We start from the raw sequence: 24,634 nt of genomic DNA on the forward strand, positions 1-24,634 counted from the left end.
GCCGCCGCCCTCAAAACCGACCCCTGGTTCCTGGCAAACCCCGACAAGGTAACGATGGCACAGGACCTGGCATGGGGGGAAGGCAGAATCTACGTCCCGGACTCGCAACGCCAGGCGATCTTGCATAGGTCACACGACGCCAAACAAGCGGGACACTTTGGGTTCCTCAAGACCCTACATCTAACACGGCGTCAATTCTGGTGGCCCGCGCTCAGGCGAGACGTAAAAGCCTACGTAGCGTCCTGCCCAACGTGCGCTAGGGCCAAACGGGCACCAGGCAAACCCGCGGGGCTATTACAACGGGTGGCAGAACCCTCCCGCCCATGGGAGGAAATCTCTATGGATTTTATAGTGGACCTCCCACCCAGCCAGAAGAAAACGGCCATTTGGGTGGTGAAGGACTACTTCTCAAAGCAGGCCCACTTCATCCCCTGCACATCGGTCCCATCCTCACAACAGCTAGCCAAACTCTTCCTCATCCACGTGTACAGGCTACACGGATGTCCCGCACGTGTGGTGACCGACAGGGGCACACAGTTCACCTCCAAATTCTGGCGGGCCTTCCTAAAGCTGACGGGGACCCAACAGGCCCTATCTACGGCTTGGCACCCCCAGACGGACGGAGCCACAGAGGTTCTTAATGCCACCTTAGAGCAATTCATACGATCATATACTAACTACCACCAAGACGACTGGGCTGAACTGCTCCCGTTCGCCGAAGTCGCATACAACAACGCCGTCCACACGAGCACGGGGAAAACTCCGTTTGAAGTAGTCTCGGGGCGCGACTTCGTCCCCATACCGGAGCTACCTCAACCCCCGGAACCCCAGGTGGACGCTAGCGACTGGGGACGGAAGATCGCGGAAGCATGGCCAGTAATCACGGCGGCGCTGAAGGATGCACAGGCAGCCTACAAAGAGCAGGCCGACAAGCACCGGCGCCAACAACCGACGTTCCAAGCGGGGGATATGGCCTACCTATCCACCAAGTTCCTAAAGTCAACCCAACCCTCGAAAAAACTGGGGCCTAAGTACATCGGGCCGTTCCAAGTCACGCAAATAGTGAACCCGGTAGCAATACGCTTGGACCTGCCACACAACCTACGGAGACTCCACCCGGTGTTCCACACCAGCCTCCTGAAACCGGCAACCACCTCCCGATGGCACCCAAGCACGCCACAGCCCACACCGGTGATGATCGACGGGCAACACCACTTCGAGATAAGGGACATTCTCGACTCCCGCAAGCAACGAGGAACTCTACACTATCTGGTCAGGTGGAAACACTTCCCCCACCCGGAATGGGTGGCGGCGCACAACATTAACGCGCCCGACCTGACCAGAGCATTTCACCGGGCATACCCCGACAAGCCACAACCAAGGTCAGCAAGCCAACCCCCCCCCCGCAGGCCCCCCCCGCCTCCCGTGCCCCAAGGGAAAGGGCCCCCCCAAGCCCGCGACTTGGGTGGACCTCCCCCCCCGGGACTCACTCCCCCCGCCCCGGGCCCACGAGGTGGTGACAAGCGTTCGCCAGCACCCTCCCCCCGCCCCCCCGGCCGCGGGGGAGTGGCAAGCAAGTCAACAGGGCAACCTGGGGGCAACGCCCAGGAAATACAACAAAGGCGACGCACTTTAAATGGGAAAAAAAAGAAGGGCCCTACCTGGAGCTGATAAGCACCCGACCAGCCACGCCTCTCTCCTCGCCGAACTGAGCCAAACAAACAGGGTGTGGCTGGAGCATGCGCACGCCAGGACGGGACCCGAGCATGCGCACCATGGACACACCCTGGGAAGGCACGTGGTAGAGGGAGGAGCAAAGGGAGGGGCGACAACTACTCCGGCGGGAATTTCAAAAAAAAAAAAAAAGTGCCGTTTGACAGCTCCACCGAAAAAAAAAAAAAACCAGAAAACCGGGGGGGAGCACTATTCGGAAAGGGGGCAGTATGTCATGAGTGCCGTTGAGCTGAAGTCATCAGCGCAATGGCACACATGACAATAGCAAGGAAAAAGGTGAAGGGGCTCAAGATAAGTAGCCATCAACCCACAACGACTAACGGCCAACAAACAATAACTAAACGGATCACGAAGCACACCCAAGCCATCAGCGCCAATACAACGGAGATCGCCCAGCTGACAGCAATCACCAGAGGAATAGAAAACCTGATGATGGGCAATCCCGGAACGCCAGCGGGGCCTCACAACCCCTCACCCACCGGCAGGGCAACGTATTGGACAAAGGGGGGTGACGTGACCGCGAGTGAGGGGGCGCTGACCGGCGCGGGGTATTTAAACCCCGCACCGGCGCGCTCCTGTCACTCTCAGCTTTTTTCTTCCGACGCTGTAACTGCGCTGTGAATAAATCAGAGCCTGATCCACGAACCAGTGTCTGAGTATTATTCAGAGGCAGGCAGCGCATGACACAGGATCACTGTAGAGCAGTGTTTCTCAACCTTGGTGGCAATTTTAAGAGGTGTGGACTTCAACTCCCAGAATTCCCCAGGCAGCTCCAGGGTTGAGAAACACTGCTGTAGAAAATCAGTTCCCAGTTTCCATGTTTTCTGGTCCAAACGATGTGCCAGTGTGCGTGAAACAGCCCCCTGGCAACCAAGTTTTCTTGCTCTCTTTCCAGCCCTCCCGTGTCTCCAACCACGGTCGGCTACATCACCGCTCCTCAAGCCGCTGTTGCGGCCGCCGCCTCAGCCTCCCACACTCCGATGCTCCCTCAGGCGGGCGCACTCGTCCGGATGCAAGGACTGCCCTACAATACAGGGATGAAGGAAATCCTCAGCTTCTTCCAAGGCTATCAGGTGAGTGCCAGGTTTTTATCTCGCTCCACCCTTTCGTTGTAAGATCGTTGGTCAGGACGAGCCGTGGCGGGAGTTTCCCAAATCTCATTCTTTAGAGAAGCTCTTTTCGTCATCAGAGGGAGCCACAGCCTTCTGAGAACGTCCGACGTTGGAAAATTAAGATCTAACGTGACATATTCAGGGGGAAATGCATTGAGTCTCTAAATGCATAAACTAGTTAACGGTACCACAAAACCCTGTTTTAGTGGACTAGTCATGAGGAGAGGTGTCTGTTATTCCAGAATGTCTGTTGAGTTAGAGAACAGGTCCTTTGTGTGACGATGGCATCACGCTGATGCCACAAATCAGGCTATTGGCATCGTTGGAGGTCCTTTTTGCAATGATGTTATTGCCCAAATGATGCCTGTTGTCCATTTCCATCATTTAAACTGCAGCGGAAATTTGGTCCAATGCATGCGAAGTCTGTCCCAACGAGGTCGGGTAGAATCAAGTTTCAGTCTATATATGAGTAATTATTTGAACTACTAACACAGGGATGGTCTGATGGTGTTGTATAATAGCAAGGATGGTGTCCTTTTCTCCTTAAAATCATTGGTTTGTGCCTGTAAAATGCTGGGTCATTTTATCTTTAAAATGGTCTTTGAAACTAAAAGCTTTGCCTCGTTGATAGATCTTTTTTCTTGGGGACAAAATACGCATATGTGTCCTTACCTTCATTTAACTCTCGCTGCATCCTATCCTGACCTAGGGCTGTTTCTCCATTTGGGGAGAGGGGGCGTCCAGTGAAATCAGGAGGTGGGGGCCAATCACAATTGGTGGAGCAGCAGAGAAACTCACGGGGGCTATTAATGGGTTAAATGTGTTTTAAACAACATTTTTACAAAGCTTTTTACTAGGCTTTCAATATCCCTCTTATACTTGATGGTGCTATTTTGCTTACAGAATGACCCATGCTGAGAATGAGTCCACCACTTGAGCGTCATCTGGCTGATGCTTTGTGGGTGTGTGGGTGTGTGTAGCAAAGAAGACAATTGCACATGGAAAGGGGAGTTAACCCTGCTAGACAAGGACTAACTCCTTGCGTTACTTGGGGACTTGACTTTCTGAAATGGATCTTGATGTCTTCAAGTCTGCTTGACTTGATGATCAAGTCTTCAAGTCAACTTGCTGCTTAGTCTTCCCTCTTCCAAGCAACGACAAAACTATGCAGGATTTTTTGGGTGCGCTTTCTCCTCTTGGCGGCCTTCAGATGTGTTAGGGCTGCAGCTCGAGTACTTCCCATGGGAGTTCGGGGAGTTGCAATCCCAGCACATTTGGAGGCTAACAGAAAAGTCACAGTTCCCATATCAAGCTTTACTCTTGAAAGATATTTCTGTGTACTGCTTGAAGGTGCCCTCTCCTGGCATGATCTTGTATTTACTGGGGAGGCATGTATGTTCCTGGCAAAGATATGGCTCTCACCATGGGAGAGGGTTTCAAAGTGCACCCCAACATCTTGCTGCCTGTACAAAACTGAGGCGGGTTTTTTCCCTGATGAAAAAACAATGCAATTTTTAAAATTAAAACTTTAAAAAAAGAAGATAAACATGAATACAACTAATGTAAAGAAGAAAAGAGAAAAAGAAAGAAATCAAGGGGGAAGCAAAAGGTACAAGAAAAGAAAAAAAGCTAAAGAAAAATAGAAAGGAAAGAAAAAAGATACAAAGCATATTCTTCCCAGCAGTTTTAAGTACAATTATATTTTAATATAAATATTTATATACACACACACACACATACATACACATACACTGCAAGAATCAGCCCTAGATTGACCAATATTTAATATTGTTCCTCTAATCATCTTGTGGCTGGTGACTGCTAGCAGAAATGGAGGCAAAGAGAGAGCCAGTGTGGTCTAGTGGTGAAGGTGTTGGACGGACACCAGGGAGATCCAGGTTCAAGTCCCCCCTCAGGTACATTGGCTGACTTTGGTCCAGTCCCTCCCAGTCCAGCCCCTTCCTCTCAGCCCCATAGCTGGAGTGGTTCAGTATGGCAGCTTCCCAAGGGACCTTGGGTCAGCCCTTGTAGGGGTATGTGGGAATGACCTTGGGAGACAGGAGGAAGAGCCACGGCCTAGGCAATGGTCTGATAAATGAAATTTGAGCCCAAAGGAGGCAGGGTGGTGAAAGCATCTCAGAAGGGACCCTCCCTAGTTTCGGGAGAGTAAAGGTGAGGGACAGGAAGGGTGCTTTCAGACTTGCAAGATTTTGTTATCTAGGCTGCGGCTTTTCCGTCTGTCTCCCAAGGTCATTTCCACATACAGTTACAGCCCCCCCACTCTCAGCTTAGCCCATCTCACAGAGAAATTGTTGAGGGGGCTGCTGTGTACACTGCCTTGAGCTCCTGAACTAAAGGTGGGATATAAATCTAATAAATAAATTAGGATCACTGAAAACAAGGAGCAGATATAGCCATGATGTAACCTTAGAGAGAGAGGGTAAAATATAAATGCATTTATAACTGTTGTAAAGAAGATCAGAAGCTACTTCTTTATGTCTTTTTCTTTTTCTTTTTCTTTCTTTTTCTGTCTTTTTTCTTTCATTTCTATTTACCTTGCACTTTTCTTTTAGTTTACTTCCTTTTTTCTTTAAATTTGTATTGTTTTTACTTTGCAAAAAACTTATTTAATTCATTAAAAAGAAAAAGAAAACGAGTAGATATTATGGTGTTTGCAGGAGAACCCGATGATTTGTAGAAGTTCTAAGGCAGGAGGCAGCAATGCAGTGTCTGTTGCAACACTACTAAATGTGGCCCAGATTTTAAAATATACACAGGTAGTCCTTGTTCAACGACCACAATCGGGACTGGAATTTTGGTTGCTAAGTGAAGTGGTCATTAAGCGAATCCAACCTTGATTTTAAGACCTTTTTTGCAGCAGTCGTTAAGCAAATCACAGCAGGCATTAAGCAAACCACATGGTCATTAAGCAAATCACGTAGTCCCCCATTGATTTTGCTTGCCAGAAGCTGGTCGGGAGGGCGATGATGTGACCATGGGGTGCTGCGATGGTCATAAATACGAACCGGTTGCCAAGCACCCAAATTGTGATCATGTGACCATGGGGATGCTGCGATGGTCATAAGTATGAGGACCGGACACAAGTCTTTTTTTAGCACCGTTGTAAGTCCAGACCACCACTAAACGAATGGTTGTTAAGTGAGGACTACCTGTATGCGGACATAGCTGGAAGCACTTAGCCAACCTTGATTGATCTCAAAAAGCTAAGCATGTTTGGACCAGGTTTGTATTTATCATCAGGGAAACCAGGGCTGTAGGCTGAATTAGACCCATGAGAAGGCAATGGCAAGCTACTTTGATAATTATCCATGAAGTCACATCAAGGGATCAAGGTCCACCTGAAGGGTACTTTCCCGCAAGATCTGTGTTGTCACATAAGCACAATGATTATGGCCGTTTTTCATTGTTTTCATGGTTGAAAAATGGCTTTTTTTAGTTTAGTTTTTACTTTTTAATGATTATGTTTTGAGCACCACCCGAAATTGGGTCAGATTGCCCATGACCTGAAAGGGTGGTTGACTCACATTCTGCAGTATGTGTAAAAGGAAGAAGAAAAGAACCCCAAAGGTGCAAATTCAAGTCAGCTAGCCAGCAGAAACTGAGCGTCCTCAACAATATCTATTGCAGGGAAAATGGGGAACCCCAAAGTTAAGGAGAAGGAGAGGAAGTAGATGATGCATTTCAAAGACTGAGTTGGAAGAACTTTACTGTCAGCAGATGCTGTGGCTGTGCTTCTGACTCATTTAGAATTGCCAGCCAGTCTTTCAGCTGTCATTTGGTTTGCGTTCTACTCTTTGGAACAGTTTGGGGCTTCCCCATTTTTTTAACCTTTGCATTAATATGGACATATGTAAAACAGTTACTAGAAAGGGGAAAAAGTGTTTTTAGATAACGCATACAACCCCTGTAGCACGCATCATCTTACACATTTGTTACCCATGGGTTGTTTGCTTGTTTGTTTTTTAAAAAGGTTGCATTACAGATTAATTTAGAAATATCAATATATTTTGATCTACTAATTGGGACAGTACTTTAGAACAGTGATTCTCAGCCTTAGCAAGGAATTCTGGGAGTCCACGTATCTTAGAGTTGCCAAGGTTGAGAAACGCTGCTTTAGAATAGCAAAACATTTTTAATTGACATTGTAGCCCTGCAAATAATTTGAACAGTGGAAGTAACTGGTTATTTGATAAGTAGGTTTCATTTTCTTCTTTATTTCCAACCACCATTTTAGCAGGTAAATAGTTTTGTGTACTTTCATCCTCTTTTATTTCCTTTCCTTCCTTTGACTTGAGCATCCTTGCTTTCCATAGGGCATTTCCACATGAGGAATCATATCAGATTGGAAGGAACTCTTGAGTATCTGTGTTCTTACAACAGCAGCACTGGAGAGCTGAGATGATTTATTTCTAGCCGAACTCTGGCTTTAAAAATAATCTGTACCTCTATTTTTCCCTCAAGTCATCTTGCTTCTTTCTTCCCCCTGGACCATGAGCTTGTGGTCCTATAAGAACAATGGTGACTTTGCTGCTTTGTGGCTCTCCCTCAGTAGCCCAGCCTAAGCAAGCAGGGTGAACTTGACAAGTATTTTCTCAGGTTCTCCCTTTATTATGAGAATTAGGCAAGGTGCTAACTAGCATCCACATCTCTTCTTCCTTTGCTGTGGAGTAGCGAATGAGATTTTTGTTGCTGAAAGCCTGCAGCAACTTACAGTGGGACAGTGATTTTCATTCCTTGGTCTTAGCTTTACAAGCCAGCAGAAGTGAAAACATGGGTCTCTTTCAAAAAACTTTGGAGAGTTTAGGAAATGAAAATGGACTTCCTGTGGACGGGCCTTAAACCTGTTCCCACAACTCCTTAAGTCAGCCAACACATCCATTTTTTATTCCAGAATTGGCTGTTGAATTTACCCTGTTGCTGTGTTTCCTTGAATTGTCCTCTCTCCTTTGTTCTGCAGAGTGCTATACATTTAGTGATTTCACTGCCATTGGCCAGAGTTGATACATGGGGATTTAACTGAATGGAGGGGTGGGGGCAGGCAGGGAAGATTACCAAAGCAGTTGCCTTGCAAACCTGGCATTTTGACATTGGAGGTCACCCTGCTTTGCGTTTCAAGGGTGCAGTCTGGATCCTCTGCTTTGTTTGCCCCTGTGAAATATAATTGCGAGTAGAATAGTACAGTGAGCAGTACTATTGGCACACTTTTTGTGAAACTGTGGCCAGAAAAGAAAGTAACGAAGAATTCTAAATAATAGAACCTGCAGTAAACAAGTATCCTCAGACTGGCGTTCTCATCACCACCATCTTCCTATTTTTCCTTTATTATACCCAGCATGGAGGCTTGGGGTCAGACAGGATATAAATCCTTGACATCAGTAAATGCAAAATGCCTTCAGAATGGACTGTTTAGAACAATTCCTGGGTTGGAAAGGTGTTTTGATGGTGCTAGTTCAGACCCAACCGCTTGGCACTGGAGTGGATGGGAAGAGGCTGCTCGGAGGAATGCAAATGTAGGCAAATACAGGCCGTGGTAGAATTTATGAACTAGGCAGGGAGAATTAAGCAGAGATGGCTGCTCCCTGCTCTTGGGAAAAGTTGAAGCAGATGCTCAAGAAAGGAAATGGCTGCTGCTGTTTCCGTCCACTTTTCCTGAATCCACCCTATACTTTGTGTTTCAGTCGTTCTGTTCTCAGTTCTAAATTCCATGTTCTTGATTTGAGGAGTGGGTGGGGGTCTTTCTGCATTTTGCCTTGCTTTTGATGTTAGGCTTTTGGTTGCTGAAATTTCTGAGTGAGTGAAGAGGGAGAAGAATTAGGAGTTTGGGTTGGGAGTTCAACTGAGGAGAGGGAAGAGAGGGGAAGATATGGCTGCTGCTGCTGATTGCCCTCTGTGTGGGATGAGAGCATTTTGCTGCAGACCTCATTGAGGCAACCAGCCCAGGAAATGCTCTCCAACAAGCAGATACGTTCTTCTGCTCCCTGGCTGTTGTACCACATTATCTGGATGAGCATCAGGAAGGCAACAAGCCATGCAGGAGGTGGCATCAGCAAAGGGTTGGGCAACTGTGTGCCTGGTGAAGTGATTGCTGTCCTTTGTCATCTGCCCTGTGTAGTGGAGCAGACTGTCCTATTGTTCATGTTGAAGCAGCTGCCAGACTGGGTCCATGGAACTGGCACATATGTGTCCATATCTCCTTGTTCTTCATCTCTGAGAACAAGAAGTCTTAGTTCAGCCCTGACGGGACAAAGTCTTGCTTGTTCTAAAAATGTTCTGCACTCAAGTTGAGTGTAATGGACGCTTTTTCTTGAAAATGGGTGGGGAGACCACATTCATGCTAAGGTATTTTCAGCTGTCTTCTGTCTTCTGCCCCCACTTAAAAAGGCAAATCTTGGTAACCTCTAATTTTCTTTCTCTATCCCTTTATTCTAGAGTCGTTCCTGCTTTTTTCTTTTCTATTTGTTTTAGACAAAAGCAATATTTCTTTCACTCTCTCATCCTCCTTTTCTTCTATTCCAACCTATGCTGAAATACCATCAATATGTCCTCAGCCTAATGCCTAGATCAGTGTTTCTCAACCTTGGCAACTTTAAGATGTGTGGACTTCGACTCCCAGAATTCATGGGATATCCATGGCTGGCTGGGGAATTCTTGGAGTTGAAGTCCACAAGTCTTAAAATTGCCAAGGTTGAGAAACACTGGCCTAGATATTTATCTCCAGGGTAAGATCCCAGAGGCTCGGAAATGCCTGAGAATGTGCTCTTCACTCCATGTCTGGCTTATGGCTTCTTTGAGGTATCTGTCAGACCATTGTGGAAACAGAATCCTGGACCTGATGAGTCCCAGTTGAACCTAAGATGGGGTTTCTTGTATTCATCATCCTACAATGGCCTGCCTCAGATGCAACAGGAAATCACTTGGTGAACGAGTTCTCCTGATTTCCTTCTCCGAAAGCATTTTTGATCCTGGCTCGTTCTTTTCAACTTACAATCCAGCTGTAGCTTCAGATCTCCACTTCCTCTGAAACAGAAGCTTGCTACAAGCTGTGGGACCCACGCTTAGGCAGCACGGACACTGTGCTCTGTTTAAAGACCGAGAGAATCATTTCCAGTCGTCTTGACTTGAGAAGAGCCTGCTGATTTGAAGCTGGTTGTAGCTGGTTTCCATTGCTTCCAGTCTGTTTGTTTGTTTAGTTTGTCCCCGCCCATCTCCTCCCATCGGGGGACTCAGTTGTTCTCTGAGTCTCCCTGGGTTCTGGACCTCATCACCACTCAGCCTGAGTGGGAGGAACACCGGTGGTGATCTGGGCGTAATGGCCACGTGGTACTTTCCATTGGCTTTCCTTTGCTCTTCACACCCTAGTTGCATATTATTCCTGTAGCTTTTCTTAAGGGCTGGCTAAGCCTGATGCGTCAGCCCACCACCCTCGGATAACGCCAACCTGCTCATCCCCTTCATGGAGACATGCCTTTTAAGGGATGAACTTTTTTGCAGACCTCTTTCCAAGTCAGGTCTGGTAATGGCTAATTGCTCGTCTTAATGCTTGCTGGTTTCAGTGGCCATTCTCTCTGGACGTTTGGGGAGTTCGTTCCAGCCTGTTTGCAAACCACTGGTTGGTTGGTTGGTTGGTTGGTTGATTTTTTCATTCTTCAAATTTCTGTCACCGCCCATCTCTCCCAAAAAGAGGACTTAGCTTGGAGGCAGGTTTCCTAACTTCCTAACTTCCTTCGCTGATTGTAACGGTAACCCTCCCTCAAAGAAAAATGGCAAGTGCTGATGGGGGAACCACCTGCCCCTTCTCTTGCTGATCTTCTCTATCACACTTGTACTATAGTATGCTCCTGACGACTACAATGGCCTCATTCAGCTCAGCGACCAAGCAAGGAGCGTGTTGCAAGCACCGAAAGACTGGGTTTGCTTGTAAGTGTGTGTAACCACCAGAGAAGGTAAGCTTGGATTAGCAGAAGCGGAGTTCTTTGGTGGTGAATGGAAATGATTCTGCGGGGAGATGATTTTTTTTTCCCTTTTCCTTTCTGTCAAAAAAGAACCAACGAATCATGCTGCATCCTCCCTTCCTAGCTTGTGATGGGGATTTTGCTTGCTAACACTTCCTTGCTTGGGCACCTCGCATGACTCCACTAACCCGAAGGTGGTATTGATCGTCTCGATGTGGGGGGGGCATTTGTGCTTCTGGATGGAGGAGAATGTCGGGAGGTTGGATTTTGCAGTTTGCTTGGCATTCTCTTTCTCTCTCTGTTTTTTTTTTTTGGGAAGCCAGGGTTGTTCCTTAAGCCGTCATCAGCTGTGCTGGCCACTTTCCACTGGCCCTGTGGTCGGTTATGGAGCAGGAAAAGCAAAATATAATCCCTTTGGTCTGGGAAAGGTGGAAGAGGAAGCATAATTTAATTAGTGTACTGATTGTTCTTCCATTTGCCACAGCCCACCTGGGGCCCTCTAGAGGACTTGAGAATGCTTAAGTCCCAACCACCATCTGCTGGATACCATTTTAGGAAGGATGTTGTGTGAGTTAAGACTTGGGAATTTATTCCCACCCACTCCTCCTTCCTCGAATGTAGATTTGTAAAGTAACTGCCTCTGAATGTAGTGTAGTGGGTGCCTTCTCCTGGCTGCTGGGTTGACTCAGCCAGTTGACCTTCTAAAGATGGAGGCATAAGATTCGAGGTTTTGCAGCCAATTCTAATGATATGCCCACTCTCCTTGGCAGTGGATCACCAGCACTACCAGGATAAGAGCTTGGCTGAATTCTAATCTGAAATTTCAGCACCATCTCTCCTTTGGCAGATCTCTTTTAAAGACAGTCTTAAGAACTGGGGCAGGACCTGTTGGTCTGAAGTTCACTCTTCTTCAGACTCATCCACCACAAAATGGGTATCATGTGGTAAAGAAAAGAGGAAGCAGTGGATTCCTTAGCTGCCACCTTTGCTGTAAAAGACATTATGGAACAGATCTGAAATGCTCACTTCTGCTTGAAGAGCATAGTCCAAAAAGGAGTGTGGTACTGGCTGAGTTGCAAGAATTCCTGTCTGTTATTCTGGAAGCCAGTTCACAAACTATACTGTCTTCAATCTTGAATCCAGAAAAACAGACCAAAGATTCCTGAAGTTACCATATCCAAAGGGCCTGAAACAGTAGAGAACCATGCATGTCTTTAAACAATTTCCATGGCTACCCGGACTCTTCTCATAAGGCTGCCCATCTCATTCTCATGGCTCTGGGCAGCTAACAGTACACGAAAAAACCAGTACAAAAATCCCAAACATAAAAGTTAAAAGGCTATAACAAATCATATCAAGCAAGCAGGCAATTGGAGGTGGAAAAATCCCGTTTCTGTCCACTTGTAATAGTAGTTTTTCATGGTTCAGCAGTTGAGCAGACAGAGATGGAAATTGATGGTGGAATGACCAGGACCTCCTCTTTATTCTGCATAACCGCAAATGCCTGTTCCCTGACATTCTGACTTTCTGGGTGCAGAGATTTCTTCTTTTCTTCAAGGAGAGGTATCACCTGAGGCTTCCCCCAAAGTCTGAATCCTCAGATGATGAGAATTACATCTAAGAAATCACGGTTATAGAGTGGCCCTCTGGAAAAGCATCTGGGCCTGTTTAAACGTCGGAGAGAATTTCATTTCGCTGTGTTTCAACTCTGCTTCATATGGTCTAGCTGCTGACTAGGCAAGCAAGGGGTGAGGAAAGGGCTGATGGCCCCAGCCTTCTACAGGAGTATGAGCAGAGCGTTTGGTATCTGCTACCTAAAACACGCTGGGATGTTTCTGTAGACAATTGACATCTCTAGGACAGTGTTTTGGTGACTGTTGAATTTCTACTGTACTAGGATTCTGCCCATCAGCCAGATGGCAACAGATGCCCATGGCAGACCCAGTGGTGCACATGAGGGGGTGTGCATCACATTCCTTCCCCATTTCAAAAGCGGCTACCATAGAGGGATGCTGGTTTTTATCACTCTTTTTTATTCCAGTGTGGGCTCCATGGAACAGCCATCAGCAATGTCCAATTTAGGAGCCGAATCCTTCTTGGCTTGGAGAAGACCACGCTTGCATGCACACCCTTGTGGGGGATTTGAAAGAAACATGCCAGAATGCCAAGCTGTATTTAAAATATCCAAGCATCCACATTTGCAGTTATTTATATTATAGTTATTTATACAATGTGGTGGCGCTGCGGGTTAAACCGCTGAGCTGCTGATCTTGCCGATCAGAAAGTCGGCAGTTCGAATCCGCGTGATGGGGTGAGCTCCCGTTGCTAGTCCCAGCTCCTGCCAACCTAGCAGTTCGAAAACATGCCAATGTGAGTAGATTAATAGGTACCTCTTCGGCGGGCAGGTAACGGCGTTCCGTTTAGTCATGCTGGCCACATGACCACGGAAGTGTCTACAGACAAACGCTGGCTCTTCGGCTTTGAAACGGAGATGGGCACCGCCCCCTAGAGTCAGACACAACTGGACTTAATGTCAAGGGAAATCTTTTCCTTTACCTTTTATATAACAAAAGAACTTATCATGGTCTGCTTTCCCCATTGTTTAGCTCTCTCTTTCTCAGCCTTGGCAACTTTAAGGTGTGTGGATGTTAATTCCCAGAATTCCCCAGCCAGCCATGCTGAGTTGACATCCACACACCTTAAAGTTGCCAAGGTTGAGAAACACTAGTCTAGTCAAATTAATCTTGGAACATGCATAGTCCTGCAAGTATGGATTAGGGTTGTGCTTTCCTTGAATCGAACGACTTGAAACTCAGCTTACTTGCTAACATGGACAGGCCATTTTCACAAAACAGGAACAAAGTTTAGCATGTTTACCATGAACCCAGGCTTTGGGGTTAGTTTTTGGCTCAGTGTATTGTGCAAACTCAGGAAAATGGGTTAATGTGGTAGGCAGAATAAACATACAGGAAGGCAACCATTGTCTCATATGGCCCTCCCAAATATGCTGATGTCAGTTCTGGGGAGGTTGTTGTTGAGACCTAGAAGGCCCTTTCTGCTTTTGTGTTTTGCTGAATAATTGTGCCTTGCTTGAGGCTGTAGAATAGAAATGTAACCACAGTCCTGCAAAATGACTTATTTCCCTCAAAGGAAGGTTGCATTCTTTTTCCCACATAGTTGGTTTTAAATGGGAGAGGTTATCTTAGATTTGCTGAGGACATAATAATGGAAGTGTTTTTGTCTAAGATCTCCTTTTAAAGGGGTGGACTACTGTATATCCAATCAGCCTCCTCCTTGCCTAAAAATGATGTTCATTACAGGTAGTCCTTGCTTAACAACCACAATTGGGACTGGAATTTTGGTTTCTAAGCAAAGTGGTCATTAAGCAAATCTGACCCGATTTTACCACCCTTTTTGCGGCAGCTGTTAAGTGAATCACTGCAGGTGTTAAGCAAACCATATGGTCGTTAAGTGAATCATGCAGTTCCCCATTGATTTTGCTAGCCAGAGGCCAGCCAAGAAGGTCAAAAATGGCAATCACATGACCATGGGATGCTGCAACAATGTTCGTAAAAGCAAACCAGTTGCCAAGCACCCGAATCATGATCATGTGACCACGGGGATGCTGTGACAGTCGTATGTATGAGGACTGGTCATAAGTTGTTTTTTTCAACACCGTCATAGTCCAAACTGTCACTAAACAAATGGTTGTTAAGTGAGGACTACCTGTACAGTTGGATCTCTTCTCTGCCCTTCTCAGTGCTTGTTACTTGTGGGAGTGAGCTAGATTGTGTGACTGAAGATTACGAACTGGATCGCCCATGCAAGCAATTCTAGAAATTAAAGATTGAGTATTGGAATAGAAAGGCAGGATATAAATGAAATTATTATCTGAAGGAGGCTGTCAAAGTTACCAAGGCATGAAGCGGACAGACCTCTGGCTTGTCCAAGGCAGTGAGGTGCAGTCATGTCTGTGCATTGTTTCCCATGGACTCCATGCCTGCTCTGTGGCTACCAGTTTTCAGAGAGGGATCTGTAACTTCTGCACCATGGTCCTCTCAGCTTCCATTTTAATTTCCAACAATACTCTGGAACAGTGCTTCTCAACCTCAGCCATTTTAAGAAGTGTGGACTCCAACTCCCAGAATTGCTGGCTGGGGGAGTTGGAGTCCACACATCTTAAAGTGGCTGAGGTTGAGAAACGCTGCTCTGGAGTAAAGATCTGGCAGGTCAACCTGAGAGGGGTCGGCCCTCAGGTGTGGAGTGCAGGAGGGTTTCCTCAGACCTTCCCAGAAGATGCATGCTAGCCAGAGAGGGGGCCATCTGTTGCCTTGTAAGGATCTTGAACTCCAACCCCCTTGGCCTTGGCCACCATGCTGAGCCACGAGGGCTCTTTGTCCACCATCACATCATCTGTCCTGAGCGAGCCTCTCAAGGGGGCGTCTGTCACCTTCTCGGTCTCCGGTGGGGATGGGAAGGCGAGGCGATGCACCAGCACCCTCTCCTGCCTCTCTCGCTCTGTCTCCGCCTGCGCCCGGCCGCCCTCTGACCCTCTCCCTCCGTTGTTGCAGCTCCATGCAGACGCCGTCCTTCCGCTTTTCAACTTCAGCGGCCAGCCTAGCGGAGAAGCGCTGGTCACCTTCCCCAGCCTGGACTCCGCCAAGAAAGCTGTGGCCGAGCGCAATGGATGCCTCCTGGGAGGCCACTGTGTGGACCTCTGCCTTATCTAGACCTCCCGCAGACCCATGTCTGAGCAAGAACAAAACTCCTCTTCCTTCCTCAAAAGCAGCCACGTCTTCCCGCTCGAACAGCCGCCTCCTCCCAGCCGGCACAGCCGCAACCGTCCCAAAGCAGGTCGTCCAGGGGAGAAGGGGTGGCGCCCCGCTCCCCCAACCACAGAAGGCAATTCCCAGCAGGATTAATTTCACAAATATTACCAAGATAAACCCTCCTCAAATGAACTGCTGAAGTGCTGTAGGCTTAGTTTTTTTTTTATCTCTCTCTCTCTCTCTCTCAAATTTTACATTAACGATTTGGAGAGAAAAATGTTTTATTTTAAATACAAACTTGCCAAATGTCTCTCTCTCGTTCGGAGTGGGAAGGAATGCCATCTCATCAAAGGAGGAGAGTCTTTTTGTTTCGTTTTGTTTCCCTGAAAGGTGGCAAATCGAATGAATATATTCCTGTTCCCTTTCCTTACTTAAGAAAAAGCCACATCCAAAGGCTATTCCAACAGAATGAGCTTTTCAGTTTTTGTTTTAATATGCATTTTGTGAGGTAGAACGTACGTCAGCAAAGCCATATCCTTCTAATTTTCAAACTGCCAACCTGTAAACTAAACAAGCGTAGAACTTTAAAAATCTCGCTAGGACAATGACAGCACATAAACACTGAGGACTAGTAAATTATGTATGTTGTTTTATTTAAACACCATAGATACTGTATTAATTTTTTTTTTGCTCTAGTTCACATGCATGCCATTTGTTTACAATATTCCTTTGTATATTACGACGCAGCAAAGAAGTTGAAATCCAAGTCTAATTAGTGCATGTTTTTTTAAAAAATGTATGTATATACATGTTCAAAGAACATAGTTTTATGTTGTGTAGTGTGTGCTGAAACATCTGTTGTGCAAGCACTAAATGATTTTGGTTTTAGCCGTGCCTTGATCAGGATTCTTTCGAAATGTGCAATAACAATGGAGGAAACCAGACTGAGTCGGAATGGGCTCTTGGGTACCTGTGAATGCAGGGTTTTTGTGTTTTTTTTGGCTAAATAAAGAACTCTGAGTAGTACTTAAAAGGGAATCAGACCTCCCCGTGCCTCGAAATGGTGTATGCTTCTTTATATGATAAGAAATAAAAGACGCTTGCAGGAAACGTGAACTTGTCTGCCTCTTCAGCTTCTCAGGTTTGAAACTAGCTTTGCAGTGCAAACAAACAAATCTTTATGACAGTCAAAGACCAGCATAAGGAGAGTGGGGTACAGTCAGTTAAAAGCAAAGAAAATAAAGTCTAAAAAAATAATACAAAAAGCTAAAAGATATATATAAAAACCAAAAATCTAAGAGGAGGGGTAGGAGCACTAGATGGGTGCAGGGGAGCATAAAGGTTAGTATGTGACACGTATCTATCAAATTACGGAGCACTTTACAGGTAGTCCTTGCTTAATGACCATCTGTTGAGTGACAGTTCAGACTTACGACGGTGCTGAAAAACTAACTTACAATCGATCTTCATGCTTATGGCTGTTGCAGCGTCTCCACAGTCACTTGATCACAATTTGGGTGCTTGGCAACTGGATCACATGTATGACGGTGGCAACATCCCATGGTCACATGATCAAATATTTTCGACTTTCCCAGCCGGCTTCTGGCAAGCAAAATCAATGGGGAGCTGCATGGTTCGCTTAATGCCCACAGTGATTCACTTAATGACCACCACAAAAGTCGCAAAATCAGATTGAATTCGCTTAATGATTGCTTTGCTTAGCAACCAAAATTCTGGTCCCAATTGTGGTCACTAAGCGAGGAGTACCTGTATGATGAATTAGATGCTCATTAAGACTAGTTTATGGCAGTGGTCATCATCAGTGCAGGCCACATAAGAACAATGTACTTTGGAGGCACTGGTAATTTAATTAGCTCTCAGCACAGATGCACCCCACTGGCCACCGGCCACAGAATTCCAGCAGAAACTTAATTCTCTTTGATATAGCAAAAGAGCTTTTCATGCTTACCGTAGGTGATTCGTGGAATTGCTAAACTGATCTGGGCATGAATCCTAGAGTTGGAAGGGACTTCAGAGGTCATCAAGTCCAGCCCCCTGCACGCTGTAGAATTCATAGAAGCATCCCTGATAGATGGTTATCCAGCCGCTGTTTGAAAACCTCCACTGATGGGGAAGGAAGCTCTCTATGCGGGAAGCTGTTCCACTGATTGTCAGCTTTTCCAGTCAAGAAGGCAATTCTTATGTCTAATCCCGTGTTTCTCAACCTCGGCCATTTTAAGATGTGTGGACTTGGACTCCCAGAATTCCCCAGCCAGCATTGCTGGCTGGGGAATTCTGGGAGTCCAAGTCCACACACCTTAAAATAGCTAAGGTTGAGAAACACTGGTCTAATCTGTATCTACATCCTTGAAGTTTCATCCCATTTGTTCTGGTCTTACCCTCTGGTCTAAATCCCTGGATTGGCTGGCCTGTATTGATCAACATGTTAAGACATACATGGAAAACAGTCTTGTACCACTTTCTCTAGGAAGATAACTAATCGACCAATGTTCAAAGGGACTTCAAAGCTGGCCCCAAGGCAGACAGACAGCTGTCTAGGTTCTTCAGAAACTAGTGAATTCCAGGTAATTTGGAAATCAGCATTTTTTTAAACAGCTGGGGAATTCGGGCAATTCAAGAACACCACATCTGCAGGCCACCAGTTTGAGAAAGACTCAATTTCACCCCCAAACTTTGCCATCACCTTAACTGAGCAAACTTAAGACCACCTACCAAGCCCTCATCTGGGTTCAGACAAGCCATAAATGATAGTTTGCAAACCACAATAGCTAGATTTGCACACTATACCATAAACACACAAATCACATTTTTATTTAGCATACTGTATGAATCTTGTCAGACTCTCACCCCCCCACAGGCTTCGTACGTTGTGTAATTCCACCCATTATGCCTTGCAATCAGGGCCTGTAATTCAATGCACTTTATTCAATAAGCCATAGTTAAGCAGCTCGTGCTTTACCATGCACAGATCTAGCCTCAGCTTGACAGGGGATGAGAAAAGATAAAAATCGGGACATGAACATGCTCCTTGGAAGAAAGGTGAAAGAGAAATCCAATTAAATAGAATAACTGCCCACCCTTCATTGCAAAATAGGGTGTTCTATTTGAGAAGCTGCCCAACCTAAGATGTTCATTCCCCAGCCACTGGCCTGGAATCAGCTGTACTACACAATGGATGCAAGCTAGTATTGTTTCTGGACCTAATGTTCTACAAACAGACCTCTAGCTGACGGTATCTTCTATTTGAAAAGACTCCTGTCTTAGCCCATTTGAAAAGTCAAGAATCCAAAGATGGGCTATGATGCATGTCTAGTTACTGTCATTCTACACAAAACTGCATGCAACTATCTGCCCAGGCAAATCTTAATGCAAAGTCACTTTTTTTTTTAAGCTGTAGGCAGACCTCAGCAATGTGCTATTACCACATTTCACCACTAGATGTCGCCATCCTACTGGATTTCAGAAGTACTGGGCTGATCTAACCCAATTGGAACAGGTCTAGGGAAGGATTCTGGTGCCCAGTTTCCAGCAATAGATTTGCAATGCCTTCCACAGTTCAACTCACACAACCTTCTTTGCAACCTTGGCACAGGCAAGCCAGTGGCTGCCAGGATCATTTATTCAATTCCCATGGATTTAGAACAGTATTTTTAAGAAGTGTGGTCTTCAACTCCCAGAATTCCCCAGCCTACACTGGCTAGGGAAATTCTGGGAACTGAAGTCCACACATCTTGAAGTTGCCAAGTTTGAAAAACACTGAGTTAAAAACACCCAACAGGAGCAGGAGAGCCAGTTTGGTGTAGTCGTTGAGGCACCAGGCTAGAAACCAGGAGACCATGAATTCTAGTCCTGCCTCAGGCACAAAGCCAGCTGGGTGACCTTGGGCCAGTTCCTCTCTCAGCCCTAGGAAGAAGCAGGCAATGGCAAACCACTTCCAAAATCTTGCCAAAAAACTTGCAGAGTCATGTCCAGGCAGTTTCCAGGAGTCAATGCTGACTTGAAGGTGCACACGCAATGGGAACTGACTTCCGATTAGCATCCAAACCTGTTTTACTTTGGAAGTTTGGAAAAATTCATTTTCTCCCCTCACTATACTACATTCAGATCCTCTCTACCATAAAGATGAACCTTGAAAGAGAGTGACTGGCCCAATCTACTTCACAGTGTTGAGGGGCAAGAAAAGAGGAAGAACTATCCACCCCAAGGTCCTGGTGGAAACACTGAATGTAAATCTTAAAAGCACACTATTTGCATCTTTGAAAAGATGAGTATAGCTTTGGCAAAGCCCAGAAGTTAATTTTTACTCTAAGATGAAAAGATAAAAGTCTCCCTTGAATCCTGGGGAAATGGTTGACTCCCAAGATGATTTCTCAACTTCCCAGCCTAATGTCCCTCTCCCAGCCTGACTGATCCTGGGTAGCTGTTTTGAGACCAACCATGGTTAGCATGGGGCTGTCACTTGCTATGATTCTGTGTAGCCACATTGGTGAATAAACTTATGGAAGCAGGTTAAAAACCTTGCAACAGAGGAGCGGAGGGAAATGCATCCAATGAATAATCTGTCTGAAGGCAAGGTCATACTTCTCTGTCACTTATTTGCTGGCAGATGGACAGATGTGGTGAGAGGCTTCCAGCTGGCTGCCTCACTTCCACATCCCTCAGACATGGTTTCTCTGAATCCCAGAACTTTCTGCAATCCGTTGGGGGACTCCATAACAGACAAGACCATGAGGAGTGAGCTCCCTGGGGCTGGAATTTGTACAAACTGCCAGTCTTCGGATGGTGTCTGACGGTTGTCGCAGCTGACCTAAATAACACAGCTGCTCGCAGATGCTAAAATAGGCCACCTCACTTCTTTGTTTTTGCAAAGCAAGTCTTTTTTTAAGACCTCTTTCTATTTTAAGAGGACTGCCTTTAAAGTGTCACTGTGCAAACAGCAGCTAGCTGATCTCAAAAAGCTAAGCAGGGTCAGCTCTGGTTAATGATAGGATAGGAGACCACCAGAAAAGGCAAACCATTGGGATGTGTTGTTGTTAGTTGCCATCAAGTCATTTACGACTCATGGCGACCCTATGTATAACAGAACAAAATGCTGTTCGTTCTTGCGCCAAATGCCTGACTGTTCCAATGTTTGCGTCCATTGTTGCTGTGATTGTATCAATCCATCGCACTGAAGGTCTTCCTCTTTTCTGCTGGCCCTTGACTTTACCAAACATGATGTCCTGTTCAAGCGATCGGTCTTTCCTGACAATGTGCCCGAAGTATGAGAGTCTAAGCCTAGTCATCTTCGCCTCTAGGGAACATTCTGGTCATATTTCTTCTAAAACTGATTTGTTTGTTCTTCTGGCAGTCCATAGTATTTTCAGTAATCTTTGCCAATGCCACAATTCAAATGCATCAATTCTTCTTCTATCTTTCTTTTTTAATGTCCAACTTTCACAGGCATATGTGGCAATTGAGAAGACCAAGGTGTGAGTCAGACGCACCTTTGTTTTTAAACTGACGTCTTTACTTCTGAAAACTTTAGATAGGTCTTTGATGGCATATTTTCCCAGCATGATACGTTGTTTGATTTCTTGATTACTACTTCCCTTGGCATTGATCGTTGATCCAAGTAGACTGAAATTGTTGACGACTTCAATTTCTTCTCCATTTATTGTGACAATGTTTATTGGTCCATTTGTGAGAACCTTTGTCTTCTTCACATTCAGGTGTAGTCTGTATTGCTGACTACAATCTTTGATCTTCATTAGCAAGTACTTCAAGTCTTCTTCATTTCCAGCAAGCAAAGTTGTATCATCTGCATATCGCTGGTTGTTAATGAGTCTTCCACCAATTCTGATACCCCGTTCCTCTACATACGTTCCTGCTTCTCAAATTATTTGTTCAATGTACATATTGAATAAGTAGGGTGAAAGTATACAACCTTGCCGCATGCCTTTTCCAATTTTGGACCATTCTGTGTCATCGTTTTCTGTTCTACCGACTTCCTCTTGATCCATGTGCAGGTTCCGCATGAGTACAATTAAGTGTTCTGAAATTCCCATTCTTCATAATATTAGCCATAACTTGTTATGGTCCACACAGTCAAACGCCTTCGCATTATCAATGAAACAGAGGTAAACATCTTTCCGGTATTCTTTACATTCAGCCAAGATCCATCTGACATCAGCAATGATATCCCTCGTACTGTGTCCTCTTCTAAATCCAGCCTGGACTTCTGATAGTTCTCTGTTGATGTAAGGCTGCAAACGTTGTTGAATTATTTTCAGCAAAATTTTGCTAGCATGTGAAATCAACGAAATTGTTCGATAATTTCCACATTCTGTTTGATCTCCTTTCTTTGGAATGGGCATGAATACGGATCTCCTCCAGTCAGTTGGCCAAGTCGTTGTCTTCCAAACTTCTTGACATAGAGGAGTAAATGCTTCCACTGCTGTGTCTGATTGTTGAAATATTTCAACTGGTAATCCATCAGTTCCTGGAGCCTTGTTTTTCGCCAATGCCTTCAGTGCAGCTTGAACTTCTTCCTTCAGTACCGATGGCTCTTGATCATATTCTACCTTCTGAAATAGCTGAACATTGACTAATTCTTCTTTATACAGTGATTCTGTATATTCCTTCCATCTTCCCTTAATACTACCTATGTCATTTAATGTATTGCCCATAGAATCTTTAAGGATAGCAACTCAGGGCTTGAATTTTCTCTTCAGCTCTTCCAGCTTGAGAAATGCTGATCGTGTTCTTCCTCTTTGATTTTCTAGCTCTAGGTCTTTGCATATTTCATCGTAATATTTTTCCTCATCTTTTCGAGCTGCCCTTTGAAATTTTCTATTTAGCTCTCTTGCTTCATTCTTTCTTCCATTAGCTTTAGCTACTTGGTGTTTAAGAGCAAGTTCCAAAGTCTCATCTGACATCCATTTGGATCTTTTCTTTCTTTCCTGCCTTTTTAATGGTCTTTCACTTTCTTTGCATCTTATGTTCTTAATGTCTTCCCACAACTCTTCTGGTCTTCGGTCATCAGTGTTTAGTGCATCGAATCTATTTTTGAGGTGATCTCTAAATTCAGGTGGGATGCTTTCTAGATCATACTTTAGCACTCTAAAATGAGCGCCCAGCTTGCTGGGGAAGGTGACGACTGGGGAAGGCAATGGCCAACCACCCTGCTCTATAGTCTGCCAAGAAAACCTCATGAAAGCGGCTTCCCCCCAAAGGGTCAGACATGACTCGGTGCTTGCACAGGGGACCTTTCACCTTTCACATTGGGATGTGGTGCCTAGGAAAGCACATTGGTGTGTCCAGGTCGGCACCTGGAGTTGAGCTCAGCTTGCATGCTCTTGATTATCCATGCATTCACAGAGATATTAGATAAACGAAGTCTCTGATTCTAATTTGTATCACCAGCACAAATTAAACTCAGGTGCAGCTCTTTTCAGAGTGTGGAAAGATAAATGTGCTGAATTTAGATGTGCAGAATGAACTTGCTTGGAGGAGGGGGGAAGTGGGCAAGCTCATTAGCATTGCAGATACTGCTGAATACTCAACAATTCAGAGTCAAATTTCAAGAGTAAATGAACCTTTCAGTTTGATTTTCCCCACATTTGATTTTTTAACAATCTTCTCTTCCATTTATTGGTGGGGAGGAGGGCACATTTTGGTGCATTATTTTGAGAAATAAAGAAATGAAGCAAAGCTCTCTTGGCCTCCCCTGCTTCCTTGCACCCAAGAGCCTTGTGTGGCCAAATATAACACCGCTAGGTGTTACTATTCTATATGATATATATGTTAAATATAATAAATAATGTTATAATACAATAATACTATATGACATACTGTGGTCTCCCACAGCACGAAAAGCAGGGGGTTTATCAGGAAGTAAACCAGAACAAAAGCTGTACACTGAATTTTGACCCTCCACATTTACAGAGACTTCTTCAGTTTAGAGCAGCGTTTCTCAACCTTGGGAACTTGAAGATGCATGGACCTCAGCTAACAGAATTCCCCAGCCAGCCAAAATGACAATTCTGGGAGTTGAAATCCACACATCTTCAAGTTGCCAAGGATGAGAAACGCTGCTCTATCTCCCTTTTTTTTAAACTCCCCCCACTCCCCCGTTAATATAAAAACGTGGTGTACAAATCAAGACTATAATAAGCCAGCTTCTTGTGACCTGATGACTTCTAACAGGGCCAGATGACAGCCTTAATTATTTCATGCTCACTGGGGATGGGGAAATTGTAATGCAACACATTTGGAAGACCCCACATTCAGAGCAGTGATAAGCCACAGGTTAGTAAGTCTCCAGTTCAACTCTGAATCCATCCCAAATGTAAGGCTGAAGTTCTCCATATATATACTGTACCTGGGAGTAAATTTAATTGATTGCTACAGGATATTCCAGAATCAAAATCCTGTACATGCCTTCCCTCTATTACCTTTTTAAAAAACACGTATATCTTATTTGAATTAAAGAGACGATCACAATCAGGATCCCAGAGAAGGTATGCAAATTATCTTAAGCACTCCAAAAATCTACATTTTTAAATTTAACATGTCCCCCACATCAACAAAGTAGTGTTCACATACTTATATTAACCAGTATGTTCTCTTAAAAGGTAAAAACATCAACTATAGAATGTAACATAATCTAACTACCGCAGGCCAGTAGTGAGGCTTCATTAATATCTGAAAGGAAGAACTTAATTTTTCAAAGGCCTGGCTAAGTTAACATGTTTTTGTTCACCTTCAAAAATAGAAAAGTACTGGTTACAGAGAGTGATGCCATTAGACAGATTCTGCAAATATCTTGTGTCCAGATGGAAGAAAGGAAGGGAGGGAGGGAGAGGGGACTCAAAAATTGACCTCAGAGGGCTTAAATTAACTCAGGGTTATAAAACTGAAATGAGTAAATCCAATATTCGTAAGATAATACCATAACAGCCCAAGGATTTCACCTGTCACTGGTTTTTCTAGCTTAGCTGATTATAAAAAAATATCCCCTATTTTGTCTGTTCTGGGAATAGGA

At 45.1% G+C, this 24,634-nt stretch overlaps 1 protein-coding gene across 4 annotated transcripts in view; it reads left to right on the forward strand.

The window, feature by feature from the left end:
- The window catches only part of ESRP2 (epithelial splicing regulatory protein 2), a 69,863-nt gene extending 53,165 nt beyond the window's left edge, over positions 1-16,698 (forward strand). For 2 of the 4 annotated variants that reach the window (XM_063313040.1, XM_063313041.1), the window contains exons 15-17: positions 2,630-2,807; positions 10,699-10,810; positions 15,391-15,525. In XM_063313040.1, the coding sequence (XP_063169110.1) occupies positions 2,630-2,807; positions 10,699-10,788 (268 nt within the window). In that variant the 3' untranslated portion in view covers positions 10,789-10,810; positions 15,391-15,525. Of the gene's footprint in view, positions 1-2,629; positions 2,808-10,698; positions 10,811-15,390 lie in introns of all 4 variants that reach the window. The other 2 variants (XM_063313038.1, XM_063313039.1) reach the window with 1 other exon arrangement.
- The last annotated feature ends 7,936 nt before the right edge of the window (positions 16,699-24,634 follow it).

This window comes from Candoia aspera, chromosome 11 (genome assembly GCF_035149785.1).
Source record: "Candoia aspera isolate rCanAsp1 chromosome 11, rCanAsp1.hap2, whole genome shotgun sequence".
In the NCBI taxonomy this organism is placed as follows: Eukaryota; Metazoa; Chordata; class Lepidosauria; order Squamata; family Boidae; genus Candoia; species Candoia aspera.